This window comes from Callorhinchus milii, unplaced genomic scaffold (assembly GCF_018977255.1).
Source record: "Callorhinchus milii isolate IMCB2004 unplaced genomic scaffold, IMCB_Cmil_1.0 Scaffold45, whole genome shotgun sequence".
NCBI lineage: Eukaryota > Metazoa > Chordata > Chondrichthyes > Chimaeriformes > Callorhinchidae > Callorhinchus > Callorhinchus milii.
In genome coordinates, this window is record NW_024704786.1 from 326,337 (window position 1) to 354,052 (window position 27,716).

General features: G+C 46.5%; 1 protein-coding gene across 5 annotated transcripts; it reads right to left on the bottom strand.

Annotated features, from left to right (window-relative positions):
- Positions 1 to 1,682: 1,682 nt before the first annotated feature.
- Positions 1,683 to 26,726, bottom strand: LOC103191370 (cation channel sperm-associated protein subunit gamma). 5 transcript variants are annotated; one of them, XM_042345423.1, is made up of 31 exons: positions 26,693 to 26,726; positions 25,676 to 25,906; positions 24,925 to 24,978; positions 24,413 to 24,560; positions 23,333 to 23,459; positions 21,953 to 22,043; positions 20,581 to 20,736; positions 19,703 to 19,874; positions 19,109 to 19,246; positions 18,568 to 18,627; positions 17,163 to 17,282; positions 16,905 to 16,955; positions 16,310 to 16,436; positions 15,475 to 15,586; positions 14,397 to 14,558; positions 13,223 to 13,338; positions 12,400 to 12,613; positions 11,703 to 11,765; positions 11,001 to 11,172; positions 10,217 to 10,341; positions 9,608 to 9,688; positions 9,252 to 9,308; positions 8,333 to 8,489; positions 7,868 to 7,931; positions 7,291 to 7,389; positions 6,316 to 6,420; positions 5,679 to 5,768; positions 5,074 to 5,173; positions 4,411 to 4,537; positions 3,401 to 3,574; positions 1,683 to 2,047 (listed from the first exon to the last, which is right to left on the bottom strand). In XM_042345423.1, the coding sequence occupies exons 2-31, from the start codon at positions 25,889 to 25,891 to the stop codon at positions 2,043 to 2,045; spliced, it is 3,483 nt and encodes a 1,160-aa protein (XP_042201357.1). In that variant the 5' UTR covers positions 25,892 to 25,906; positions 26,693 to 26,726; the 3' UTR covers positions 1,683 to 2,042. The 5 variants fall into 5 exon arrangements, with proteins under 5 accessions (XP_042201357.1, XP_042201360.1, XP_042201356.1 ...); XM_042345426.1 differs by having other exon boundaries at positions 19,829 to 19,874; positions 26,648 to 26,720; XM_042345422.1 differs by having other exon boundaries at positions 26,648 to 26,720.
- Positions 26,727 to 27,716: the final 990 nt, after the last annotated feature.

Sequence of the window (27,716 nt, forward strand, 5' to 3'; positions counted from 1 at the left end):
TTCCCCCCACTTCTTCTTCCTTGCCCCCCCCCCACTTCCCCCTCCCTTTCCCCTCAGCTCCCCGCTCCCTCCCCCCACCGCTATCAGTCACTACACTTGGACTGTGAAGTCCCACAGCGACCAACTGAAGCCTAAACTACTGGAATCTCCAGCTCTGGGTGTCTGAGCGACATTGCCGGTTTCTGACTGTTAAATTAAATACTCTTTGCTGCTGACTGTATCTTACATTGTGTTTATTACAGAGGGTCTGTTGTTATTTGGGTGGTGGGGGTGGGGGGGGGGTGCGGTGCCCAAATAGCCGTGTGTGTTTATTTGAATCCCCAAAGGTGCCAGACCGAGGCGAGGGTCATCGCAGTCGGCCATACAGTTTGGAGGCCATTTTATTGTTTGTTTTCCATTACGTGTGTCTTGATTTTTTGGGGATAATCGCAGCGCGTGAGATAATAAAGCTTTACAACTCTCCTCCGTGCCTCCCTGGGACTTCTTGTCTCTTGTTTGGCTTCAAAATCTTTGACAAGATATTTATCCCCCTCTCCCACACCCCCCTCTCGCTATCCCCCTCTCCCACACCCCTCTCGCTATCCCCCTCTCCCACATCCCCCTCTCGCTATCCCCCTCTCCCACACCCCCCTCTCGCTATCCCCCTCTCCCACACCCCCCTCTCGCTATCCCCCTCTCCCACACCCCTCTCGCTATTCCCCCTCTCCCACATCCCCCTCTCGCTATCCCCCTCTCCCACATCCCCTCTCTCCCCCTCTCCCACACCCCTCTCGCTATCCCCCTCTCCACATCCCCCTCTCGCTATCCCCCTCTCCCACACCCCTCTCGCTATCCCCCTCTCCCACACCCCCTCTTGCTATCCCCCTCTCCCACATCCCCCTCTCGCTATCCCCCTCTCCCACACCCCTCTCTCTCTCTCTATATCACGTGCAGGACAGAGTCAGCTGAGAAGGAGACAGATGGTCAAGGCTGACAGCTGACGGACCAGCACAGAGCTGAGTCTCGCTCTCACCAGTTCGTGTCGTTTCTCTGAACGGAACTTGTTTTTTTCTCCATATAACGCCAAATGTAGTATAAAGAGTGTTAATTACTGTTTCATTGATTGTATTTAAAGAATGACACTAATTTTGCACTCTGCATTACTGAGGCACATAATAACGCAAATAATAATCCTCGCCTTAGATTTGACTTGTGTAACAATTGAATGCCACAAAGGGTTTCACCGGGAATGTCTTATCAAGTGATTAAGACGTCTCAAAGCGATTCATAGTCAACACACTGTAAAGTGAATTGACTGTGTATTTTGTGGGTGAAACCCGGCAGCGTCCCCACAAACAGTCGTGGGTGGATTGAGTGACCACTTTATTATTATTATTTTTTTGAAGGGATTATTATCCCCCGGAAAAGCGATCCGCCAATCGACTAACAACCGGGTTCCTACTGACTGCCGGTAAATAGAGGCGAGTGTGTGTGTGTGTGTGTGTGTGTGTGGGGGGGGTAAGGAAACTTATCCAATGTTTCGCCCTGGCCGGGAATCGAACCTGGGTCCTCTCGCTTGCGACACGACAGGACTCCAGGCGATTTTAATCCCACCTGTTTAATTCCGCCTTTCAACAACTTGACTTCCCAAAAGTGCAACAAGGAATCATTTAAATCCTAACATTCAAAAAACGAGAGTGATAAAACATAACTAATTTTTAATAAAGTGGAAGGTGAAACACAATACAGCAGCCCTTGGGGTGAATCAGACACAAGGTCAATGACAAACAAACACAGGCAGCCTTGGAGCTTCTCACTAAATGAATTGACCCAGAGATCAAACACTCACAGGAGATTCTTAAATCCTCGGTGAGAAGGATAGAATAAAATGCGAAGCCTTAATGGGAGTTTAAGGAGACAGTCTCCTCAGCACCTTGATTTCTAAGGTTTTGGAATCCTGTTTCTGTGCCCTGTGCTGTCTGTCTCTCCTGGTGTCCGTTAGCTGCTGTTCGCTCTCCATTTCCCTCCTACCTGAGGCAGCTTCTAGGAACGGATCCACACTCTCAAACTGTGGAATGATAAATAGTCAGATCCTCCTCTGCGACCGTGCCTTCACCCACCCTCCTACCCCCTACCGACCCTCCCTGCCCTCCAACCCCCCCTGATCTCAATCACCCTTCATTGGTAACTTGTTCCAGTCATTAATTACCAACTGGCTAAAGAAATACTTCTTGGTGTCTGTCGTGAATTTGCCCTCCGCAGCCCTGAACTTTGCAGCCAGTCCATTTGTCTGTTACCTTGGAGTATCCGAGACAATGTTCTGGGTTTATAACGGTCTTTGCATTTGATAGCCTTCGCATGTTGTTGAGATGTCTCACAGAATATAAATTATAAAGTGTGGTGACTGTATATCTTGTGGGCGGAACGCGACAGCCAATTGCGCACAGCAGCGTCCGTCCCACAAACACTTCTGGATTGAGTGACCAATTTATTTTCTTGGAGGGATTATCACCCCCCGGAAAATGATCTGCCAATCGACTAACAACCAGGTTCCCACTTACTGCTTGGTAAACAGAGACGTGTGGAGCGAGGAAACTTGCCTAAGGTTTCGCCTCGCTCCTCGCACCCGGGTGGTCACTCAAAGTCCAGAAGCTGCAAGTAACAATTGTGGAGTCCTGTAGCTCTATGGTTAGAGCACTCGCCTCACAAGCGAGAGACCTGGGTTTGATTTCCGGACGGGAAAAAACCTTGGGCAAGTTTTCTTACTCCACGCGGCTGATAATAATCCCTCAAGCAAAAAAAAATAATTGGGTCACTTCAATCCACGACTGTTTGTGGGACTCTGCTGTGCGCAATTGGCTGCCACATTTCGCCCACAAATATACAGTCACTTCACTTTACAGTGTATTCTGTGACGTCGAGAAGATGTGAAAAGCGCTATATCAAATGCAAAGATTATTATTATATTATTATTATAAGGGTGTGGGTGAACCAGAGCCATAGAAATAGGAGGAGGCCATTCAGTCCCTGTTCCGCCATTCGATTAGATCATGGCTGATCTGTACCTCAACTCCAATTACCCGCCTTTGCCCCGTATCCCTTGATCCCGGCCTGACAAACATCTACCCACCTCAGTCTGGACATTGTGAATAGATCCAGCCATAATCCACAGCCTTTTGGAGGGGAGGGGTGGGGAGAGAGAGAGAGGTTCCCACTGGCCTTTGTGCGTGTGTGAAAACTGTCTCCTTATTTCTCCTTAATGGCCTCCCTCTAATTTTATGATGATGCCCCCTTGTTCTGGATTCCAGAGGAAATAGTTCTTCCCTTCCTCTTATTCCCTACACTCCTCACCTCCCTCCCTCCCTCCCTCTTCCCTTCCTCCTACACCTCACTTGCACCAGAGGAAATGTTCGGCACTTACCTGACTCTTTCCGGCTGTTAGGGTTTGTTTTAAGTCGGTAATGAGTAAATGGGGAGCCTGTTTTGGAGCCTGATTTCGATAAGCCCGAGTTGTGTTCAGTGGTGGTTGAGGAGGTGGAGGAATCGTCCCCTTGGAAGCCATTCAAGGTTGGGTGAACATATAAGATATCTGACTCTGTCAAAAATTACAAGCAGCCGTCAAACAGGGTAGCGCCTCTGAGCGCTTAACAGTGCTGGAGCAGGATGCCGAGACTGGTCGAAGAGGAAGGTCTTCAGGCGCGATCTGAAGATGGGCGGAGGGATTGAGGGAGCGTGTTTCATAGATTCAGGATGTAGTGGCTGAAAGCTTGGCCACCGATGCTGAGCCAGAGGGATGGGGTAACCGTAAGCACAGTCGAAGAGGAACGTGTCTTCAGGCACAATACATATGCAGTTTGACATTTTGTCAGTTCTGCTACCACCCCATCCCCTCGCCATGCACTCCGCCCAATTCCCAGCTTGTCCCAATCAGGTTGTGTGGAACATCAGATTCCATAGAATCTTACAGCGAAGAAGGAGGCCATTCGGCCCATCGTGCCTTACTGGCTCTTTGAAAGAGCAACCAACTAGTCCCGACTCCCTCGCCCCACTCTAACCCCAACTAGCCCCCACGCCCCCCACTCTTAGCTCAACTAGTCCCCACTCCCCCCCTCTTACCCCAACTAGTCCCCACTCCCCCCCTCTTACCCCAACTAGTCCCCACTCCCCCCCTCTTACCCCACAGCTCTGCACATTGTTCCTTTTCAATTCAGTTCTCTTTTCAAAGCTATTATGGAATCTGCTCCCATCAGCCTTTCAGGCTGTGGGTTCCAGACATTAACAACTCTCCGGGTAAAACAATGTCTCCTCGTCTGTCCTCCCCTCCGGCTCTTTTGCTAATTATCTTAAATCTGTGCCCTCTGGTTCCCGACCCACCCACCAGAGGAAGCAGTTTCACCCTATTTGCTCTATCAAAACCCCCCATTGCAGTACCTGTGGTGGGCACGATTCTTGGATCGATCTTTGCTATTGACTTTTTGATCCGTTCTCCAAACCAGATTTGAAAGCAGCGGAAAATTATGAATATCAGCAGAATACACCAAATGACTGCCAACGTAATCTAAACCAAAAGGGACAAGTGAGGTTCAGTGACACGTGGAATTCACAGTGGATAGAGGTAAATAATAATAATAATTTTTGCATCAGATAGGTCTTCGAGACGTCTCAAAGCGTGTCACTGAATATACTGTAAAGTGTAGTGACTGTATTTTGTGGGTGAAACGCCAATTGCGCGGGTGTGTGCGTGTGGGGGGAGAGGGATTATTACCCCTGAAAAGCAATCTGCCAGTTGACTAATAGGCGGGTTGCTACTTACTGCTATGTAAACAGAGGCATGCGTGTGGAGTAAGGAAACTTGCCAAAGGTTTTGCCCTGACCTAACCCGCCTGGGAATCGAACCTGGTTCCTCTCGCTTGCGAGGCGAGGGCTCTAACCACCTCAGTATCACCACAAGGTGATACTGGTTAATATTTTTAGCTACGGACCACAATTTGTTACCCGGCACATTGCGAGGGTGGAATTTGAGCCCACTGGAGTGGACGCAAGTTGGTGATCCACAAGAGATATAAAATAGCACCAACTTGCTTTGCTTCTTACCAGCATGTAATGGAGTCCTAGGAAAGGGCCGAGTGGTAATCCATGTAGGTGGAGCAGGAACTCCAGGCGATAATCACAGTAGGTACTTTCATCTATTCCCCTGTAAGTCAAGCACCACCAACATTAGTCTTATGTACAGAAGCTGTGGAGATATCGTGCTCTCTGGTCTCACGCTAAGGACAAAATTATTCAAGAGTCAGTGGATCAGAGGGACAGCGTTGGCTGGTTTACAGAATCGTAGAATCCTACAGCACAAAAGGAGGCCATTCAGCCCAGCGTGCCTGGGTCCCACAAACACTGGTGGATTGAGTGACAAAATTATTATAATTTTTTTTGGAGGGATTATTACTCTCGGAAAAGCGATCCGACAATCGATTCACATCCGGGTTCCTACTTACTGCTAAGTAAACAAAGGCATGGGTATGGAGTAAGGAAACTTCCCCAATGTTTCGCCCGGCTGGGAATCAAACCCAGGACCTGTGCCTTGAGAGGCGAGTGCTCTAACCATTAAGCTACAAGATCTCATCTCACTGCAACTGTGACTCAAATCTGAGGCTTGTGTGAGGGAAGGAGAATATCAGGAGGTAAGTTCTAAGTCAGATCACCTGTTGGACACTTCGATGATCAGGATGTACTCGGGACTGTGAAAGCCTCCTAGGACATTGGCGCATGGCGAGTATCTCTCACAGATCCACCTGCAGAAAGAGGGCAAGACAACTCCTGATAACTCGTCACTCCGAGGTGAAAGGGCTCAGTGACGAGTTATCAGGTGTAGCAAGTTAGGCAAACATATAAATACAGCAAATAATAATCCTTGCATTTGATACTGCGTCTTATCACGTCTTCGAGACACCTCAAAGTGCTTCACAGGATATACTTTAAAGTGAATTGACTGTGTATTTTGTGGGCGAAAATTGCACACAATAATGTCCCACTGTTGAATTGTCCTGACTTAAGCCGAGTGCCACGTTAAATCAGGGTTGTCAGGAGTTCAATGCAGCTTCCAGTTTGTTTGCTCTGCTCTGTTTGGCCAGATAATAAATCCTGTGCTGGCCATAAAATTATCTTTAACTGAGCATTTATATTAATAATCATCATAATAATCCTTACATTTGACACAGTGCTTTATCACGTCATTGAGACATCTCAAAGCGCTTCACAGGATACACTGTAAAGTGAACTGACTGTGTATTTGTGGGCGAAACAAGGAATATTATTACTGGTCCCAGTTTGTGAGCTTACACGATTCCTTGGGTGGAATTGCCGTTGAAGATATAGAACCCGTCATCAGTGTATTTGTCAGTTGATTTAGCTCGAAAGGGTTTCCAGATGGCTGCATACTCCTTTCTGTCAGAAAGTATAAAAACACTACAGTATTTAGGTCTCCTGTTTCTCCCTCGTGCCCTCCGTTTCACCATCGGTGGTCGCACTTTCAACCACTACGCACCAAAACTCTCTCCCTCCATCTCTTCAGCTTGTCCTCTCCTAACCAATCTTTGGCCGGGCCTATGGTCGCATCCCTTCCCCCGGCGTGGCGCTGTGCTTCCGCCACTGTCAAGTGCTCTGAGATGCTACCCTGCGTGATGGGTGCTGCGTAAATGCAAGTTGTTGTTTGCATAGTCCTGTAGCGTTGGGGTTAAAGCACTCGCCTCGCAAGCGGGAGGACTCGGATTCGATTGCCAGTCAGAGCAAAACTTTAGTCACGTTTTCTGACTCCACACGCCTCTGTTCAGCAGTAAGTAGGAACCCGGTTGTTAGTCAATTGGTGGATCGCTTTTCCTGGGGGTAAAAATCCCTTCAAAAAAAGTGATGATTTGGTCACACAATCCACGACTGTTTGTGGGACACTACTGTGCCCATTTAGTTGCCCTGTTGCGCCCACACAGTCACTACACTTTACAGTGTATTCTGCGAAGTGCTTTGAGGCGTCTCAAAGATGTGATAAGGCGAGGATTCTTATTATTGTTGTAGACGAACATGGCAGATTGTGCACAGCGACGTCCCACAAACAGCCATTGACCCACCTTTATCTGGAAGGTAAAGGTACGGCAATAGGCAGAGGAAGACACAATTTCCTGACACTTGTTTATCCCAGCTGAGAATAAGAAATCATAATAATCTTTTACATTTGATACAGATCCTTTCATATTGGTGGGGAGGGGGTGGGGAGGGGTGAATGTCTCAAAGCGCTTCACAGGACTTACAGTTGACCATTACCTGAAGAGTATGGAGTTATAGTTCATGATCTCATCCTGGTAAAAATATCGAATATTTTCCACATTATATGGGCCGCCTCCAATTATTTTGAAAGTGTAGCTGAGAGAGAATAATGAGGCATGTATTACTGATCTGAAATATTAGTGCCTATCACACAAGAGGTAGTTAAAACGATTAAAAAGCTGCAGCCCCAACAATCTTTTTATCTACCGCCAAAATCCTCTGTGTCCCCCTGCCTGGCCTGCCCCACCATCATAGGTTGGGCCTTCAGCCTCCGTGCCCCCACCCTCTACAACTCCATCCCACACTCCCTTCCACCAGCCCCTTCCCCCGTCTCCTTCAAGGCCCGTCTCAAGACCCTTCCTCTTCGACCGTATCTTTGCTCACCTCCCCCCCCCCACCTCCCTCTGGCTCAGCGTTGTGCTCTGGGACACTGCCCTGCGTGAGGAGTTGTTGTTGTTGGATTAGGTAAGCGGTATGCGTCCCTCCAGGGCATTCTATTCCAGATACAGGGAGATTTCTCTGTGTGGGTGGCCTCTCTACTGGCCGGTAGATCAAGTGGTCATTCTTCACTCACCTGCCCTTAAACCGATCAGATTCTCCCGTTACCAAATCTTGAGTCAAGAAAAAAGGATGAAATACTGCAACAAAACAGACAGAACGGTGTGTTACAAACCTACAGAGCGGAGAATAAATTGGCCGGGTTGACATGTACTCCAGAATTAACTCCGATATTAACTTTGTTTAGTTAGTGTGGAGTGGTCGGGCCTTCAGCCTCTCTTCCCCTCATCTTTTGGAACTCCATCCCACAATCACTTCACCTCCCTCCCTCGCCTCCTTCAACACACGTCTCAAGACCCTCCTCTTCAACCAACCGCGCCTTCAGTCACCCTCCTACCCCCACCCTCCCTGCCCTTCAACCCCTCCTGATCCCAAACCCCAGCTCGGGTCCAAACCCGACTGTCCAGCAAACTTGGGACGTCCTCCCGACGTGAACGGCGATTTAAATGTAAATCTTTTGGTGCAGCCAACACACACTTACCGTATTCATAGTAGAAGCACGGCATATCCACTTTAGGATAAATACAGTCAAAGAATTGGGTGTTTTTTTGAGTCATGTATTTTATTGTTTGGAAAATATCGAATGCGAGCCGTTTACCAGGTGGGCAGCCTATGAATATTTTCATTGAATTTTTGCCCTGAGAAAAAGAGGACACATTCGCAGAATATTCACTGACCAAGCCTAACAATTCAGGACAATTAATGACCAGCTAATGTTTGTATATAATAATTATACATAAACAGATTATGTATAATTATATACATCTCGAAGACGTGTCAGGGATGCTGCTGTGCACAATTGGCTGCCGCATTTCGCCCACAAAATACACAGTCACTGCACTTTACAGTGCATCCTGTGAAGCGCTTTGAGAAGTGGATGAGAAGTGGGTGCTGGGAATCCATTGGAAGCCAATCTGCACGCAGTAATGTCCTGCAAACAGCCATGAAAGTGAGTGACCACTTTTATTTGGGGGATTGTTGGCCAGGACAGAGAGAAACTTGTTTTGAATAGTTGCACGGGATCTTTAACTCCCATCTCAACAGGCCTCGGTTTAACGTCTCGTCCGAAGGACAGCGCCTCCGACTATGCCGCACGCCCCCAGCGCTGCATTGGAGTGCCATCTCGGCAGGGCATCTTGTCCAACTGGTGTCCGGCCCACAGGCCAATTTCATTCACATGTAGAGAGATGGAGCAGGCCGGAGCCTGCTGAACGGGGGGAGCTGACAGGTTGATAGTGGGCTAGCAGGTCAGAGAGTTAGGAGGGAGCAAGGCCATGGAGGCGTCAGAGGCGAGAGTGCTACCGACAGCCAACCAATGTGTCACAGGGACAGAACCGTTTGGTGTTTAACCCTGGGTGAGGCACATTCTCTACCAGAGTCTGGTGTGTCCAAGTGGTTACCTGATTCAACAAAGTTCCGCCCAATTCATGAAAGCAGGAGAGTTCAGAATTCACCACCTGAAAAAGAAGAGAAATAATAATCATAATAATCCTTGCAGTTGATATACGCAGGTCAGCGTCTCAGAGCACTTAATAGTGGCGGAGCCTGACTCCGAGCCGGGGGGAGGTGGCCGTAAGCACGGTCGAACAGGATAGTTTTCAGGCGATTCGCCTACAAATATACAGTCAATTCACTTTACAGTGTATCCCGTGAAGCGCTCAAAGACGTGATAAGGCGCTGTATCAAATGCAAGGATTATAATTATTATTATTATTATCATTATTAATGGCCTACAATGGTCCAGTCACAAGCTCACCTTGAATATAACGGAGATCGATTTTAAGTTTTCACCCGGCAGATTCTGACCTACGTACAGAGAACGATCTTGTACCTTGACCTATCACAAGAGGCAGTGTGAATACAACAACACAAGACATTTATACGAAGCCTTTCACGTCAGGATATCCCAAGGTGCTGGACAGTCAGGGATTAGGGCCCGAGCTGGGGGTTGGGATCAAGAGCGGTGGAGGGCGGGGATAGGAGGGTGACCGAAGGCTGGGTGGAAGAGGAGAGTGTTGGGACGGGCCTCGAAGGAGGCAAGGGAAGGGGCTAGGTGAAGGGACTGTGGAGTTCAAAAGGGTGTGGGCAGAGAGGCTGAATAAACCAGCAGCAAAATATTTTTCTGATAACAAAAAGTGTTGATGACATTTGCTTCCCTCATCATCTCAGGGGCAGCCTCACCCACAGCAAAGAGCAGAGACAGACCTCTAGGCTGCCTGGATTGACACTACTCAAATCCATTACCAGAGGTGCCAACTTTAGGAAGATAGGAACGGGAGTAGGCCATTCAGCCCATCGAGCCTGTTTCACCATTCTATTAGATCATGGCTGGAAGTAAGAATGAATTACTTATTATTATTACTACCTGGTACACCAGAGTGTCTCGATGGAATTCCTCTTGTCTGACTAAAGAGATATGAATGTATTTGGGGTTGGAAGTCAGTGCTATCAGCCACACCTCGTTCATATACTTCTCCAGAAGAATATTGGCTGTAAAGCACAACACAAATTGTTTATTCGTTAAGGCGACGCTCGCTGTTGAGGTAAAATCTTTAGGCACTCGCTTTATGGATTTGTTTGAAAAAAATAGCTGGATGCTATGATGGGAATAGGGGAGGGTGGGTATCCTGCAAGGGTTGAGATCAGATAGGCCGAAGGGTCTTCTTCAAACCCAAACCAATCCCCTGATCTTGGGATTTCAACGCTCTATATTTCAACGCTCCGGGACGCCAACCCGTGAAGGGCACTATATAAATGCGAGTTGTTGTTGCAAATTGATGGAGGTTAAAATAGATTAGCAGCCACCTGATGTGGATTGCGCAATCGGCTGCCGCGTTCCGCCCACAAAATGCACAGTCAATTCACTTCGCAATATATTCTGTGAAGCACTTTGAGACGTCTCAAAGACTTGGTAAGACGCTATAAATAAATAACCAAACAATAGTAATTTGGTCACTCAATCCACGATGGTTTGTGGGACACTACCATGTGCAATTGTCTGCCCACAAAATACAGAGTCGATTCACTTTACAGGATATATCCATTGACATGTCTCAGCAACGTTGCGCTCGCTCAAGCGCATGGATTGTTGTTATTATTATTATTCATATTGTTAAACACGCATGTATTTTGAGAAAAATTCAACTCACTGCTTTTCAAAGAAAAGTAGACAGAAAACTCATACGAGGCATTCATGTCCAGGTATACAGAGTGAGGGAGGCTCCCATAAGGCTTTAGATCATACACCTTCTGGTAATCAAATGTCTCCACGTGGAATCCATAATCCGTAAGCTTGTTACTGGCCATATAGAAGTAATAATACTGCAATGGGGGTGGGGAGGGGGAGAGGCAAGGAAGGAGGCGGAAAGATGATGAACAGATATAAGATGCTTTGTCCAGCAATGCAGCCTGCATGTTCTGCTTGTCAAAACATAAAAATACAGCCTACTTACAATAACAGTAATAATCCTTGTATTTGCTACAGAGCTTTATCACGTCGTTGAGACGTCTCAAAGAGCTTCGTGGGACACACTGTAAAATGTAGTGACTGAATTTTGTGGGCGAAACGCAGCAGCCAATTGTGCACAGCAGTGTCCCACAAACAGTCGTGGATTGAGTGACCAAATTATTATTATTATTATTTCTGAAGGAATTATTACCCCCTGGAAAGCGATCCGCCAATCGACTAAACAGACGAGTGGAATAAGGAAACTTGCCCAACGTTTCGCTCCGCCTGGGAATCGAACTCAGGTCCTCTCGCTTGTGAGGCCAGTGCTCTAATCATTGCTACGGGCACTATATCAAATGCAAGGTTTGCGCTTTCAAATCATGTAAGCAGTAGGACTTCATACCTCATTCTGCAATTGATTTCTCCACCAGCGCCAGGTTGGGTCATGTATTTGATCTGCGTAAGACTGGAAAAAAAAAAGCTTATGTTAGTAAAGCCAATTAATTAATCTGCTCACCTTCAGACCGATGATCTTTCACCTTCAGACCGATCATCATGTTACTTCTGACCACCAAAGCGAAGCAGGTGGTAACCATTTTAATAAACCATTACTGTATACTGTAATGCTGGTAACCATTGCCTGAAAGACTGGAGGAAGCCGATTCGATAAAATTTTAAGAGAGAAGTAGATAATTATTTATCTACTTAAATAAGTAAATAAAAAATTATTTATCTACTTAATAAATAAGCCTAATAATAATCCCTCCAAAACAAAACAATAATAAATCGGTCATTTTCAATCCATGGCTGTTTGTGGGGACTCTGCTGTGCGCAATTGGCTGCCGCGTTTCGCCCACAAATATACAGTCAATTCACTTTACAGTCTATTCTGTGAAGCGCTTTGAGACGTCTCGAAGACGCTATAAGCCGAGTATTATTATTATTATCATAATTTACAGGGGTATATGGCGAAACAGCGGGGGAGTAGGATTGATTGGGTAACTCTTCCAAAGAGCTGGCACAGGCACAATGCACTGAAGGGCCTCCTTAGTTATTTCTGTGATAGTAACTACAGTGGTTAGCTTGGTATCTTTCCTCACTCTATAAAAGGTAGAATGCAGCCAGAGTATCTGGTAAATCAATCCCTGATAAGTTTGAAGCGCCAACTCGTTGTACAGCCCTAGTTCGGAGAAGGTCCAAGGTGGCTGGGTTCTGTAGTGTTGCATCCGATTAAATTTCTGCAGATTATACAAGTTTTTGAACTTCATTGATGTGAAAGGACAACGCTGGATAAACTCAATGTAATTCTTCTTCCTGCAAAAATAAATGGACAGCACGTTAATCCTTTTCACTTACACTTGTTCCTCGTGCAATTATTATAATAATAATCCTCGCGTTTGATATATAAACCCCCCCAAAAAAATACAAAATGACATTCGTATAGTGCCTTTCACGTCGGGAGGACGTCCCAAGGCGTTGGGTCACTCAGGGATTTGGACCTGTGTGCCTTTGAGTCGTCTCAAAGCACTCCACAGCATATTGTAAAGTGAATTGATTGGGTATTTTGTGGGGAAAACGCGGCAGCCAACTGTGCATAGGTGGTCCCACAAACAGTTGTGGATTGAGTGACCAAGTTATTATTTTTTAAGGGATTATTACTATTACCCTGGAAAAGCGATCTGCTAATCAACTAATAACCAGGTTCTCACTCAGTGCTCGGTAAACAGAAGCATGTGGAGCAAGAAAATTTGATTTTTGCCCTGTCCGAGAATTAAACCCAAGTCCTCTCGCTTGCGAGGCGAGCTCTCTAAACAGTATACTATGGGACTCCACCTACGGATGCTGTGGTTTTCATCAGATTAGTTTGGATAAAGAACTCATCTTATCCAATGCCAATTGACAGCGTTGCTTAATTTCACTCACCCAGAAGTTTCTTTGGAGAAGAACAGTGTAGAGAAACTTGCATGGGATAATATTTCATTAAGTGGAAATCTCCGTTTGAAGATTTTGGTGCCATTAAAGTACTGCACACGGACCAACTGAAACAAAGGAGGCAAATGTCAACTGTGACACGACTCTGATTCAATAATAATAATCCTCACATTTAACATAATAATAACCCTTGCATTTGATACAGCGCCTTATCACCCCTTCGAGACGTCTCAAAGCGCTTCACAGGATATATTGTAAAGTGTAGTGACTGTGTTTTGTGAGTGAAACACAGCAGTCAATTGCGCACAGCAACGTCCCACAAACAGTCGAAGGGGCTTCTTCAACCAAACTAATCTTATAATCTGTGAGATCGTATACAGCAATGAGATGAATGACCCGAATTTAATATTTATTTTGAACAATATAGATTAAGGAAATTATGGATTCATCCTGATACTTTGTCAACAATTCTAAAAGTAATTTGAATCTATAGAGGGAATCAATCTGTTCAAAATTATGAGGGGTTTGGTAGAGTAAATAGGGAGAAACTGTTTACTATGGTGGGTGGGTTGGTAACCAGAGGATACAGATTTAAGATTATTGGCAAAAGAATCAGAGGGGAGACGAGGAGAATTTTTTTTACCCAGAGTTGTTACGGTGTGGAACGCACTGCCTTAAAGGCTGGTGGAAGCCGATTCGACAAAAGCTTTCAATAGGGAATTGGATAGATACTTGAAAAGAAAAAACTGTCAAGGCTGTGGGGTAAGAGCGAGGCAGTGGGACTTGCTGGTAGCTCTTTCACACAGGCACAACAGGCCAAATGGTTTCCTTTTGCTCTGTAAGATTCTAAGTAAGTAGGAACCCGGTTGTTAGTGAATTGGCAGATTGAGAGTAATAATCCCTTCAAAAATAAATAAAAAATAAACAAGTAATAAAATTTTTTTAAAAATGTGGTTACTCAGTTCAACGACTGTTTGTGGGACACTGCTGTCTGCAATTGACTGCCGCGTATACAGTCAATTCACTTTACAGTATATTCTGTGAAGCGCTTTGAGACGTCTTGAATACGTGATAGGGTGCTATATCAAATGCAACGATTATTATTATGATGATGATCCTATGACATTTAAACTCAACAAAGATCCTTTAATAAGTGTTCACTTACCTCCTGTAATTCCTTATTCCTGTCAAAAAAGATGGATAACATACTCTCCGAAGTGGAGTAACTATGATGCTTATTTAACATCTGTAGACTCAAATACAAATTCCAACTGGTCGAAGGACGCAAGCGGATGACCTCTGGGCTACCTTCCACGCCGTACCACACCTGAAATGAGGGTTTTATTAATGAATAATAATAATAACCCTCGCATTTGACCCGGTGTCTTATCACGTCTTCGAGACGTCTCAAAACGCTACAAAGGATATACTGTAAAGTGAATTGAATGCATTTTGTGGGCGAAAGTCGTGGATTGAAGTGACCAATTTTTTTTTTGAAGGAGTTATTACCCCAGAAAATGTGATCCCCAATTGCTTTTCCGGGTTATGAAGCAGAAATGTACGAATGCAACATGAATTAGTTACACGGATGTACAGGGCGGTCTTGTTAAAGGTACATTCATCATAATAATATTTGCATTTGATACAGCGCCTTATCACATCTTCCAGACGTCTCAAAGTGCTTCACAGGATGCACTGTAAAGGGCAGTGACTGTGTATTTTGTGGGTGAAATGCAGCAGCCAATTGCGAACAGCAATATCTCACAAACAGTCGTGGAGCGAGCGACCAATTTTATTTAGGAATTGTCGGCAAGGACGCGAGAGAGAGAGAGAAACTGCCTTCTCTTTTCGAATAGTGCCTTGAGATCTTTAACGTCCACCTGACCGTGTTTCGTTTCGCCCACAACATATACAGTCAATTCACTTTACCGTATATTCTGTGAAGCGCTTTGAGACGTCTCGAGGATGCGATAAGAACCTATATCAAATGCAAGGATTATTACTATTATTACTATTAGCATCCAATTGAAACACACCAGTGAACACACCCGTGTTTACCTAGAGTTAAGTAGGAACCCGGTTGTTAGTCGATTGTCGGATTGCTTTCAGGGGGAAATAATCCCTTAAAAAAAAATAATAATTTGGTCACTCAATCCACGACGGTTTGCGGGGCGCTGACTTGCTCATTTGGGCACCGCGTTCCGCCCACAAAATATGCAGCTTCACGGTACTGGTCTACACACCTCTTTCCCGTCAGCGACAAAGACAAAATCTCCCTTCCAAGAAGAAACAAAGTAATCAATAACGGTAGTCGGAGGAATATTTGGGATCGCCAGCCAGTTGATGCCATTGTAACTGAAATGACATGCAAGTAAATCTTCGTTAGGAGTTTGCCCCCAATGTAGAAATATAGACAAACCCCAACAAGCCGAACCAATGGGGCTGGGGGGGTAATGTAGAAGATGCAGGCTGGTGAGCATCTCCAGCTGATGTCGGGAGGACATCGCAAAGCCCTGTAGTTCATTTCCGAGCATTGCATATGACCACTTTACCGTTGTGTAAAAACACGTAGTCACTCACCCACCCACCCACCCACCCACACAGATGACAGACAACAGACAAAGGATGGTGAGGCAGGAAGCTGTGAGATCACCTGAAAATTAAAAAAAAAGTTTTGGGTGTTTCAGACCCGGTCCGACCAGAGTTCAATTATAATAACAATGATAAGCCTTGCATTTGATATAGCGCCTTATCACGTCTTCATTTGTCTCAAAGAATATACTGCAAAGCGACTGACTGTATTTTGTGGGCGAAACGCGTCAGCCAATTGCGCACAGCAGTGTCCCACAAACAGTCTTGGAACAACTTATCATTTTCCAGACACCTGGAGTCCAGAATGCCATTTTAAGTAAGAAAGGTAAAATATATTAAGATGAAAAAACAGCTGCAAAGTGTGAACAGAAATAATACAGACACAGAGGGTCAAGTGGCCACTTTCTGTTCTGAAAATGTATTCAGTATTCAGAGTTTCTGAAACGGTTAATAAAAATTAAAGGAAATAATGATCAGAAATATTACCTGGTGAATAAAAAGTTTCCCCATAAGAAGGACATTGAGCTCTCTGCATTGACTGCAATTCCTTTTGCAACCAGAGGATAGTCTGTATATTCTTCAATACCGAGTATTATCACAAAGCTACGCTGCTCTAGAAGGTGGGAACAAGCCACTCATTAAATAATAATAATCCTTGCATTTGATACAACACCTTATAACGTCATTGAGATGACTCAAAGCGCTTCACAGAATAAACTGTTAAATGAATTGACTATATTTTGTAGGTAAGACGCGCTCGCCAATTATGCACAGCAGCGTCCCACAAACAGTCGTGGATTGAGTGACCAAATAATATTTTTTTTAAGCCATTATTATCCCTGGAAAAGTGATCCACCAATCGACTAAAAATGGGTTCCTACTCACTGCTGGTAAACAGAGGCGTGTGTGGAGTAAGGAAACTTGTCTGAGCCCCTGCCCGGGAATCAAACCCGGGTCCTCTCGCTTGCGAGGCAAACACTCTAACCAATATACTACGGGACTCTATCAAATACAAGAACACTAAGATGGGGTGTAACCCTCTCACAATAGGATGAAGAACGGCAGAGAAAATACCACTTACCTTTGGGTACAAATTGAGGAAGTATAAAGTGAAGCTTGCACCGTTTTGTTTCTTTAAGACGCAGAAAAACAAAGAAATCATGAGTCAACAACAACAAACAAAAAGGGACATTTACTAACGACCTGATTCCTACTTACTGCATGGTAAACAAGAGATAGGAAACTTGGCCAACATTTCGTCCTGATCCGCCTGGGAATCGAACCCAGGTTCTCTTGCTTGTGAGGCGAGTGCCCTAATCACTGAACTCCATAAACTTACTTAAAGAATAATGCATCAGGTAGTATAATATCCCTTGCTTGACAAATGATACACCTTCCACCAATATCACAATAATGTCATTGAGATTATCCAACGATGCCCAAATTATACTGCAATCTCCTGCAGGAAAAAAACAAATATAAAGCTCAGCCCATCTCAACTGAACATACAGTTTCAGCTATTGTTACATCTCCTAAAATAGTCACAGGTTTAAATCTTGCAATTCCGAAACTAATGGGAACACAAATTCTTCCCACTCAGCTCATTAATAATACAAAATTACATTTGTAAAGCCTCTTTCATGTCGGGAGAACTTCCCAAGGCACTGGGGACTAATAAATCTTGCATTTGATACAGCGCCTTATCATGTCATCGAGACGCCTCAAAGAGATTCACAGAATATACAATAATGTGAATTGACTGTGTATTTTGTTGGTGAAACACAGCAGCCAATTGCGCGTACCAGTGTCCCACAAACAGTCTTGGGACAAAAAAAAATCCCTAAAAAAATTCTTTCAAAACAAAGATTATGGCAAATGGAATTAAAGACAATGAGACTACCTGAATAGAAAGATATTCGGACAACATAAAACAAAGAGTAAGATGTAAGGGTAAAGAAAAGCTTCTCAAGACTAGGAAGGTTAATAATAACAATAATCCTTGCTTGCATTTGATATAGCGCCTTATAATGTCGTCAAGACGTCTCAATTACTTCACAGAATACACTATAAAGCGAATTGACCGTTATATTTTGTGGGCAAAACTTTCAGTGATTTGTGCTTCACTTTGGGGAGAACAAGTTCCAGGGCTATGGGGAGTGTGGGGGAGTGGGACTGAATTGGATAGCTCTTTTCATAGAGCCGTCACAGCACAATGGGCTTAATGGCTTCCTTTTGTGCTGTATAATGCCATGAAAGGATTAGTTGAGGTACAGAACAACCATGATCTAATTAAGGGAGGAGGCGGCGAAGGCACTGGGGGATGGAGTTCCAGAGCCTCGGGGCTGAGAGGCTGAAGGCCACCGATGGTCGGGCGGTTGGGGCGGGGGATGTGGAGCAGACCGGAGCCAGAGGAACGGAGGGTACAGGCAGGTAGGTAGGGGGATAGTAGGTCGGAGAGGTAGGAGGGAGCGCGGCCGTGAATGGCCTTGTAGGTGAGGATGAGGATCTTGAATTCGATCCTCTGGGGGATGGGGAGCCAGTGAAGGCGAGCGAGGGTGAGGGCGAGGGTGGGAGTGATGTGGTCGAACAGAACCCCGAGGTTCCTGATGGCTTTGAGAGGTGGAGAGTGCGGCCTTTGATGCTGATGCTGTCAGCGCCTGAGGTGCGGAGGCGCTGACGCGACCCAATCAGGAGGGCCTCAGTTTTGCGCACGTTGAGCAAGATATAATCATGTTCTTACTTACTTTTTATGTGTCGACATATCTTTCGAGTTTCTGTCACAGTAGTGATTGTCAACTCTCCATCTAAACACAGAACAAATTAATGTTAGGTGAACAAGTCATACTACAGTAATTGAAAACAACCAAAATCTATTCAGAAAAACAAACCGTCTCTTTTCAAAATCACCCTTTTTAATCTTATCTTTTATTTTAGAACCCCAAAACTGTGGAACTCTCTCCCTCAATCCCTCCCTCTGCCTTGCCCCCTCTCCTCTCTCCCCTTTTTCAAGTCCCGCCTGAAAATCTTCCTCTTCGACCATGCTTACGGTCACCTTCCCCTAACCCCTCACTTCCGGCTCGGAGTCAGGCTCCGCCACTGTTAAGCGCTTGGAGATGCTACCCTGCGTAGCGGGCGCTAAATACGTGCAAGTTGTTGTTGTTGTTACCTCTAATCTCGATCACCATTAATAATTTTACTTATTCAGTTCTCTTTTATCAGATTCGGAATCTGTCCTTTAGGAAACAGAAACACAGTATAACGTACTGATCTGTTATATTGCCAAACCTTTGATGGTGCCCAGAAAGAGATAAGCTTTATGTTGACCACTTCCAATGATGAAAATCTTCTCTTCGATATCCTGTGAATGGAACACTGGGATCAGTCTGCCCACACAAATGTTGCTCATCACACGTACCCAACGCTCTGCCAAAGAAAATAATAATCATCCAAGCATTTAATCATAATAATAATCCTTGCATTTGATATAGCGCTTTATATCATCTAGATGTCCCAAAGCGCTTCACAGGATATACTGTTAAGTGAATTGACTGTATATTTTGTGGGCAAAACACGGCAGCCAATTGCACACAGCAGCGTCCCCACAAACAGTCGTGGGTTGAGTGACCAATTTTTTTTGAGGAATTAGCAACCGGGTTCCTACTTACTGCTAGGTAAACAGAGGTGTGTGTGTATGGAGTAAGGAAACTTATCAAACGTTTCGCCCTGTCCCACCCAGGAATCAAACCCAGGTCTCTCGCTTGCGAGGCGAGTGCTCTAACCACTGAGCTATAGGATTCCAGGCCAGAAATTTGGCTAAATCCAGGAGTGTTATAAACCGGGTCACCCTTTACCATAATTAAGCAGTGCCTATGCTAGTACCTGATCCACCAGACACCAGTGGTAGCAAGCTGTAATTTCCTCTGAAATAATACATCAGCTGATTCTGACGAAAAAATAGCATACTCTCCATGGCAATAGCGTCATGTATGGTGGCTGAGTAATCACCTTCGGGGCAGGAGAGTCTACTGAGCCAACAGCTGTCAACGGCCACCTGTGAACACAACAGATACATAGAAGCTTACAGCACATAAGGAGGCCATTTGGCCCATCGTGCCTGTGCCAGCCCTTTGAGCTACTAACTAGTCCATCCCACTCCCCTGCTCTTACCCCATAGCCCTGCAAACTTTTCCCTTTTAAACCTATTATCGAATCTGCTTCTACCACAGTTTCAGGCCATGCGTTCCAGATCGTAACAACTCTTTGTGTAAAAAAAATCTCTCCTCGTCTGGTCTCCCCTCTGGCTCTTGTTGGATTTTCAATTAACCCTGTGTTTACAAATGACAATCAATGCCATTTGCCTTCGAGATGTTACAAAATTATGACATTAAAAAAATGCAGATTAATTTCTACTAAATGATCTTTGAAAGAGCTACTAACTAATCCCACTCCCCCGCTCTTACCCCATAGCCCTGGAGATTTTTCCTTTTCCCAGAGTTGTTACTAAAAAAATTCTCCTGATCTCCCCTCTAGTTCTTTTGCCAATTATCTTAAATCTGTGTCCTCTGATTACTGGCCCACCACTCGCCAGAGGGAACAGTTTCTCCCTATTTACACTACCAAGTACCTATCCAATTCCCCTTTGAAAGCTACTATCGAATGAAATATTCTTCTGCTCTGAACCTTTCTAAGGATAAATATACTTTCAAAGCTGTTCCACAAATGATATTTTACCGTATTAGTGGGCAAAGCTCTGTTACCTCCACTGCAGTAAATGTATCAAACTCCGTGGTAGATAAAAGGATGATTTTCTGGTCCCACATTCCTCCCAAAATGAGGACAGGAGTAACGTCGTTCACAAACCACAGAGGTTGAGGATATACGGGATATAATAGCATGTCTGAAATGTCTTTCAGCTGCAAAACAGATCAGAATTGAAAAGAATCAAAAAAAACAGCACACAACACATGACATTTACACTGCGCCTTTCAAGTCGGGAGGATGTCCCAAAGCGCTGGACCGTCAGGTATTGGGACTCGGGATCAGGAGGGGTTGAGGGCAGGGGTAGGAGGGTGACTGAAAGTACAGTTAAAGAGGAGGGTCTTGAGATTTGTCTTGAAGGAGGTACGGAAGTGAGGTGAAGTGACTGTGGGATGGAGTTCCAAAGGCAGGGTGGGGGCAGAGAGACTGAAGGCCCGACCGTCAATGGCGGGGTGAGCCGGGTGGGGGCGTGAAGCAGGCAGGAGCTTGCTGATCGGAGGGAGCGGACAGGTTGGTAGGGGGTTAGCAGGTCACAGATGTAGGGAGGAGCAAGGCCATGGAGGGCTTTGAAGGCGAGGACGAAGATTTTGAACTCTATCCTCTGAGGGATGGGGAGCCGGTGCAAAGAAATGATAAATGTAACTTTTTCAGATTTGTTATATGTCCTTGCTGTGTGCAAATAAGGTCTCTCAGCCTTTTAAGTCAGAAGATTATGGGTGAAAACCCATGTGGGGACTTTGAGCTCAGTCTCAGCTGTGCACTAATTTAGAATCAGCATCGGAGAAGTAAAAACATTAAGCAATAAGCAGATTTAAGATAATTGGCAAAAGAACCAGGGAGGAGATAAGGAGACATTTATTTTACCCAGAGAGTTGTTACGATCTGGAATGCACTGCCTAAAAGGGCGGTGTAAGCAGATTTGATGGTAGCTTTCAAAAGGGAATTGGATAGGGATTTGAAAAGGAACAATGCGATAAGAGCGGAGAGTGGGACTAGTTGGTGGCTCTTTCAAAGAGCCGGCACAGGCACAATGGGCCGAATGGCCTCCTTCTGTGCTGTAGGATTCTACAATTTTGTGACTATGGTAATAGGTAGGAAGTGGGATTTATTTTTTAAAAAGCTGAAATTTTCTCCTGGTTTGTGTAGGCGTGTGGTATGTGTGTGGCTGCATGTGCTTGGAACATGTTTGTCCGAAACACTGATTATCCAGCGCCTTGGGACGTCTTCCCGACGTGAAAGGCGCTATACAAATGTAATTTTATTGTTGTTGTTGTTGTTGAGATGTTAGTTCTGGGTTTGACTCGTTTGACCATGGTTATTTTCATCGAGTACTTGGCATCTCACAGACGGTAATATTCCCACTTTATTTACTTGGCGTCCAATGATATGTTCGTGGACTTCAAGCTTCCCATTGGATCCTGCAGTTGTGTCCTTTGCGTATCCATCAATGTTTAAAAGTAACCTGGAGAAACAGAGCATTGCATAAAAGGAAACAGCAGAAACAAAAAGATTACAAAAAGGCCAACACAATTCATATAATAAACAATATACTATAATAATACAACAAAATTACATTTGTATAGCGCCTTTCACATTCCAAGGTGCTGGACAATCAGTTTTTTGGACCTGAGCTGGGGGTCGGGATCAGGTAGGGTGGACAGCAGGTGAGAAAGGAGGGTGATCGAAGGCACGGTTGGTTGAAGAGGATCTTGAAGGAGGTAAGGGATAGGGTTCCAGAGGGTGGAAGCAGAGTGGCTGAAGGCCCGCCCACCAATGGTGGGGCGGGCAAGGCAGGGGACGTGAAGCAGGCCGGAATCTGCTGACCCCCTAACCCCCCTGCCAACGGGCAGGTTGGTAGGGGGTTAGGAGGTTGCAGAGGTAGGGTAAGCAAGGCCATGGAGGGCTTTGAAAGTGAGGACCAGAATCTTGAACTCCCATCTGTGTGATGGGAAGCCAGTGGAGTCGGGCGAGGATGAGACGAGGATGCTTGTGAGACGAGTCCTCTAAACACTACCCTACAGGACTCCATATTAATAATAATCCTTGAACTAAAGATCCCATGGCCCTATTGGAAAATGGAAAGGAGTTCTGGCCAACAATCACCCAGATAAAATTGGTGATTCACTTCATGGCTGTTTGTGGGGTACTCCTGTGCGCAAAGTTAGAATCAGCGCGGGAGCAGCATACATATTAAGCAAGAAACAAATTCAAGATAATTGGAAAAAGAACCAGAGGGGAGACGAGGAGACTTTTTTTTACCCAGAGAGTTGTTACGGTCTGGAACACACTCCCCGAAAGTCTGATGGGAGCAGATTCGATAATAGCTTTCAAAAGGGAATTGGATAGGAACTTGAAAAGGAAAAATTTACAAGGCTGTGGGATATGAGCGGGGGAGTGGGACTGGGTTTCAAAGAGTCGGCATGGATACGATGGGCCAAATGGCCTCCTTCTGTGCTGCACGGTTCTGTGATTCTATAATCCAGCCAGCCAGTAGGCCAAATAAATCTCCCCCATGCCTTTAGTTAAAAAAAACTGGCTAAATTTGAAAGAATGCTATCAGCGCCAATTCCATTTCAACATTAGTTGTTTCTTCGTCACTTTATTTTCAGAAAGCAGTTACGTTTATGAGATGCAGTCTTACCAAGCGTTCCCAGGACGCTACCCTGCGTGAAGGGCACTATATTAATGTAAGTTGTTGTTAATTTGATCATAATTCACTGAAATAACAATTTGTAAAATGTGTCGCCATACTTTCGGTCCGGTATGTGAAAGCCAATTCCATTGGTTCTGATGTGCGCTTCAGATCTCACAGACCCGTTCCTATATGGCAGAGGAAGGTACCAGGCTATGTCACAAATTTCGCTCTTGCAATTTTTAGCTGTGAACAGGAAAACGAAAAGCATTTTAGGAACACATCCCTTGAGGTACATGTTTACAAATTTACTCCAACACCATGGAGATAAGTCAAACACATCAGCTCCTCTGCATATTGGATATAAGTTCAAGTTAATTACAATAACAATAATTTCTGCATTTGATAAAGCACCTTATCACGCCATCAAAACAACAACTTGCATTTACACAGCGCCCCTTACACAATGTACTGTCCCAGAGCGTTTGACAGAAGACTGAGTTGGGGGAGGTGACTGTAGGCACGGTCGAAGAGGAAGGTCTTCAGATGCAACCTGAAGGGGTAGGATGGAAGAGGCAAGGTGGAGGGATCAAGGGAGCGAGTGACAGAGTTTCGGGCATAGAGGCGGAAGACACGGCCACCGATGATGGAGCGGAGAGCATGAGGGATAAGCAGGAGGCCGGAGCCAGTCAAGCAGAGGAAGCGGATAGTGGTTGGGGAGTAAGCAGGTCAGAGAGGTAGGGAGGTTCCAGAGATTTGAAGACGAATGAGAGGATCTTGAAATCGATCTGTTTGGTGATGGGGAGCCAGTGGAGCCTGGCGAGGGCTCAGATGATGGGGGAACAGAGTTTAGTGTGTGTGATAGGGAGCCAGTGGAACCTGGTGAGGACTGGGATGATGGGTGTGCAGAGTTTAGTGCCTCAAAGCGCCTTGGGTTTCTGTAAAGTGCATGACTTGTGCATTTGTAGATATATGCCAACTTGCACCCAGCAATGTCCCACAAACTGCCAAGGGATAAATAACCAAATTTACAGTACAGTTGGTTGCTAGCCCACTGAGATAAACTCTGTTTTCTTTTTGAATAGTGTTTAAACTCTCAACTTCTGGCTGTCAGTCTCCTGTCCTTGGAACCCTGACAGTTATGTTGCTGGATGATTTTTTCCCCTGCGCTAATAACTCCATCAGCGCTGGTCACCTACTGTTAGTAGCCAGTGGTATGGCTGTCATTTGAAGCTCCAGAAAATCCGGCTTTTCAAAAACTGCGTGGACAGGTTTCTGAAACGTTATTGTGACGAACGGTTTCATTCCTTGAAAGTGCGCTGATCGCCGAAATAGCATGCTGTTTTTCTTTCGGATGAAAAGAAATGTGCAAATTGACACCAAATAAGAAGCTGCATGGAGTTGATAATAATAATCCTTGCATTTGATACAGCGCTTTATCATATTTTCGGGACGTCCCAAAGCGCTTCACAGAATATACTGCGAATTGGACAAAACGCGGCAGCCAATTGCGCACAGCAGTGTCCCACAAACAGCCGTGGACTGAGCGACCAAATTATTATTGTTATTTTTTTGCCCATTCGCACAATTTGATTGCGTTTGCTGGTGTCTGGCAGTCTACCATCCATTTCCGTATCAAAGCCACGGGCAGATAGACGGGCATGTGAATAACATGAGTTCCACTGTACAGTAAATCTTTGGATCACAGTACCTTTGTTCCACAGTCGAGATCAATTTGAAGGTAGTAAGGGAAAGCAAGATAGTTCTGAAAACAAAAGATTAGTTGTTCAGATCAGACAATAGTAACACTGTGTAATAAATGCAACAACTTATTCAGAAATAAACAAATTATGGTCTCCACTTCCAACACAAGTAATTAACGTTTTAGTAACTAATAACACATCACACTAACCTAGATTAGTTGGAACTTTCATTTTAAAATTTCAAGTCTTTGATGGTTTGGGATTTTCATGTGGTAATAATAATCCTTACATTTGATACAGCATCTTATCATGTCTTTGAGACGAATTGACTGTATATTTTGTGGGTAATAGTTCCTTCTAACTAATTCAAACTTACGCATAGCACTATGGGACTAAAGAAGCGGTGTTCTTTTGTTCACTCGGCAGACTCCGGCCTGCTCGAATCCCCCACCCTGCCCACCGCTTCGGCAGTCAGGCCTTGAACCTTTCTGCCCACGCCCTCTGGAATTCCATCCCACAGTCCCTCCGCCAGCCCCTTGCCTCCTTCCAGGCCCATCTCAAGGCCCTCCTCTCCTACCGGGCCTTTGGCAATCGGGTGAGGAGCGCTGACTGTCCAGCAAACTTGGAAAGGCGCTGCGCAAAAGTATATGTTGTTGTGGCATCGCGCACACTCACTCACTCACGCACTCACCCACTCACTCACGCACTCACGCACTCACTCACTGACTCACTCACTGACTCACTCACTCACTCACTCACCCCATACTTCTGAAGAGGATCGATTTCCTGATCGGTCAAATTCTGAATCAGATCGTGGAGGTCGGCCACCGGCCATTGCTCCTGGATGATGTTCGTCATGACGTTCGCGTCCTGGAAGATCTTGATGTCCACGTTCCACTTGCAATGAACGTCCGCCCCCGCGGGACGGCGCGAGAGCAGCGCCAGGAGCACGAAGCACGGCGCCGAGGGCAGCATCTGGATCCCCTACAGCTGGAAAGGAATTAGCGCTTAACGACCAACAGTAACAGTCCTCCCGTTCGATGCAGCGCCGCATCACGTGGTTGAGACGCCTCAGAGCACTTCACTGGACACAGTGCGAAGTGAATATATTGTTAACCCTTTTAAATGGAACTCAACACACACCCATTTTAAACTTAACCCTTAAACCCCATTGGTACCACTCAAATTCGATGGGAGAACTGGAGCACGTGTGGGGGAGGGAGGGAGCGTCACGTGGGGGAAAGTGGGCGGGGCGAGCGTCACTCGAGGGGAGGGGTCTGGTGCCACGTGGGGAGGGGAGAGCGTCACGTGGGGGAAAGTGGGCGGGGCGAGCGTCACTCGAGGGGTGTGTGCGCGTGTGTGGTGCCACGTGCGATGGGGAGAGCGTCACGTGGGGGAAAGTAGGCGGGGCAAGCGTCACTCGAGGGGAGGGGGGGTGGTGCCACGTGGGGAGCGGAGAGCGTCACGTGGTTAGGGGGGGGTTAGAGCATGTCACGTGGAGGCGGAGTGTCACGTGGGGGGGGGCGGCGCGCGCGCGCTCTGCAGACGTAACGGTCGCTTTTTGACGGTTGGGATCGAAATCGCCGCCAACGCGAACCTCCCACCGCTTTCCCACCGGCGCCGCTCTCTCTCTCTCCCCCCCCCACTACCTTACACACCTTTACACACTCACCCGGCACCTTGCACACTCATGCCACTTACACACGCGAGCACCCCGCGCCTCACACTCACCTCACACTCGCCCCGCGCCTCACACACTCCCTGACGTTCCCTCACCCGCCAGCGCGCGGCGCCCGCCCTCTGTGCCTCGAGACCGGGAGCGCGGCGACCGCCACTGAGCATGCGCCCAGGTCACGTGGCGCCGATAGGGCGGGGCCGGCGGGCGGGGGTCTGACGTCAGGGGGTGAGTGACGTGCCCGGTCAGTGGGAGGTGTGGCCTCGGGCGGAGTGGGGCGGGGCCAGAGATATGGGAGGAGTGAGCTGTGGGGTCAGAGGGGGAATGGGGGGGAGATATGGGGTCAGAGGGGGATGTGGGGGGGGAGTGAGATATGGGGTCAGAGAGGGATGGGGGGGGAGGGGAGTATGGGGTCAGAGGGGGATGGGGGGGGGGGAGTGAGATATGGGGTCAGAGGGGGAATGGGGGGAGATATGGGGTCAGAGGGGATGTGGGGGGGAGTGAGATATGGGGTCGGGGAGATATGGGGTCAGAGGGGGATGTGGGGGGGAGTGAGACATGGGGTCAGAGGGGGATGTGGGGGGGGGGGAGATATGGGGTCAGAGGGGGATGTGGGGGGGGAGTGAGATATGGGGTCAGAGGGGGATGTGGGGGGGGAGTCAGAGGGGGAGGGGGGGGGGAGATATGGGGTCAGAGGGGGATGGGGGGGAGATATGGGGTCAGAGGGGATGTGGGGGGGGAGTGAGATATGGGGTCAGAGGGGGATGTGGGGGGGGGGAAGATATGGGGTCAGAGGGGGATGTGGGGGGGAGATATGGGGTCAGCTGTATAACGGGGGGGGGGGAGGAGGGGGGTACAGTGGGAAACGCCCCATTCCCTGTACGCGATGACGCAGACCCTCACTCGTGCAGTTGTCAAAATTCTCGCCGTGTGCGTAAAAAGATTAGTTTTTCTCGTTCGCTGCAGCGATTTGGGTGCAATTTTGAAAAAGAGCAGCTGCCGGTCACGTGCCTTTTCACCACATCAGAAGCCGTTGTTGTTTCCAGCCGCGCAAACAGCGTTTAATAATAATAACCACAATCCTCGCAGTTGACACAGCGCCTCATCGCGTGGTTGAACGCGTCT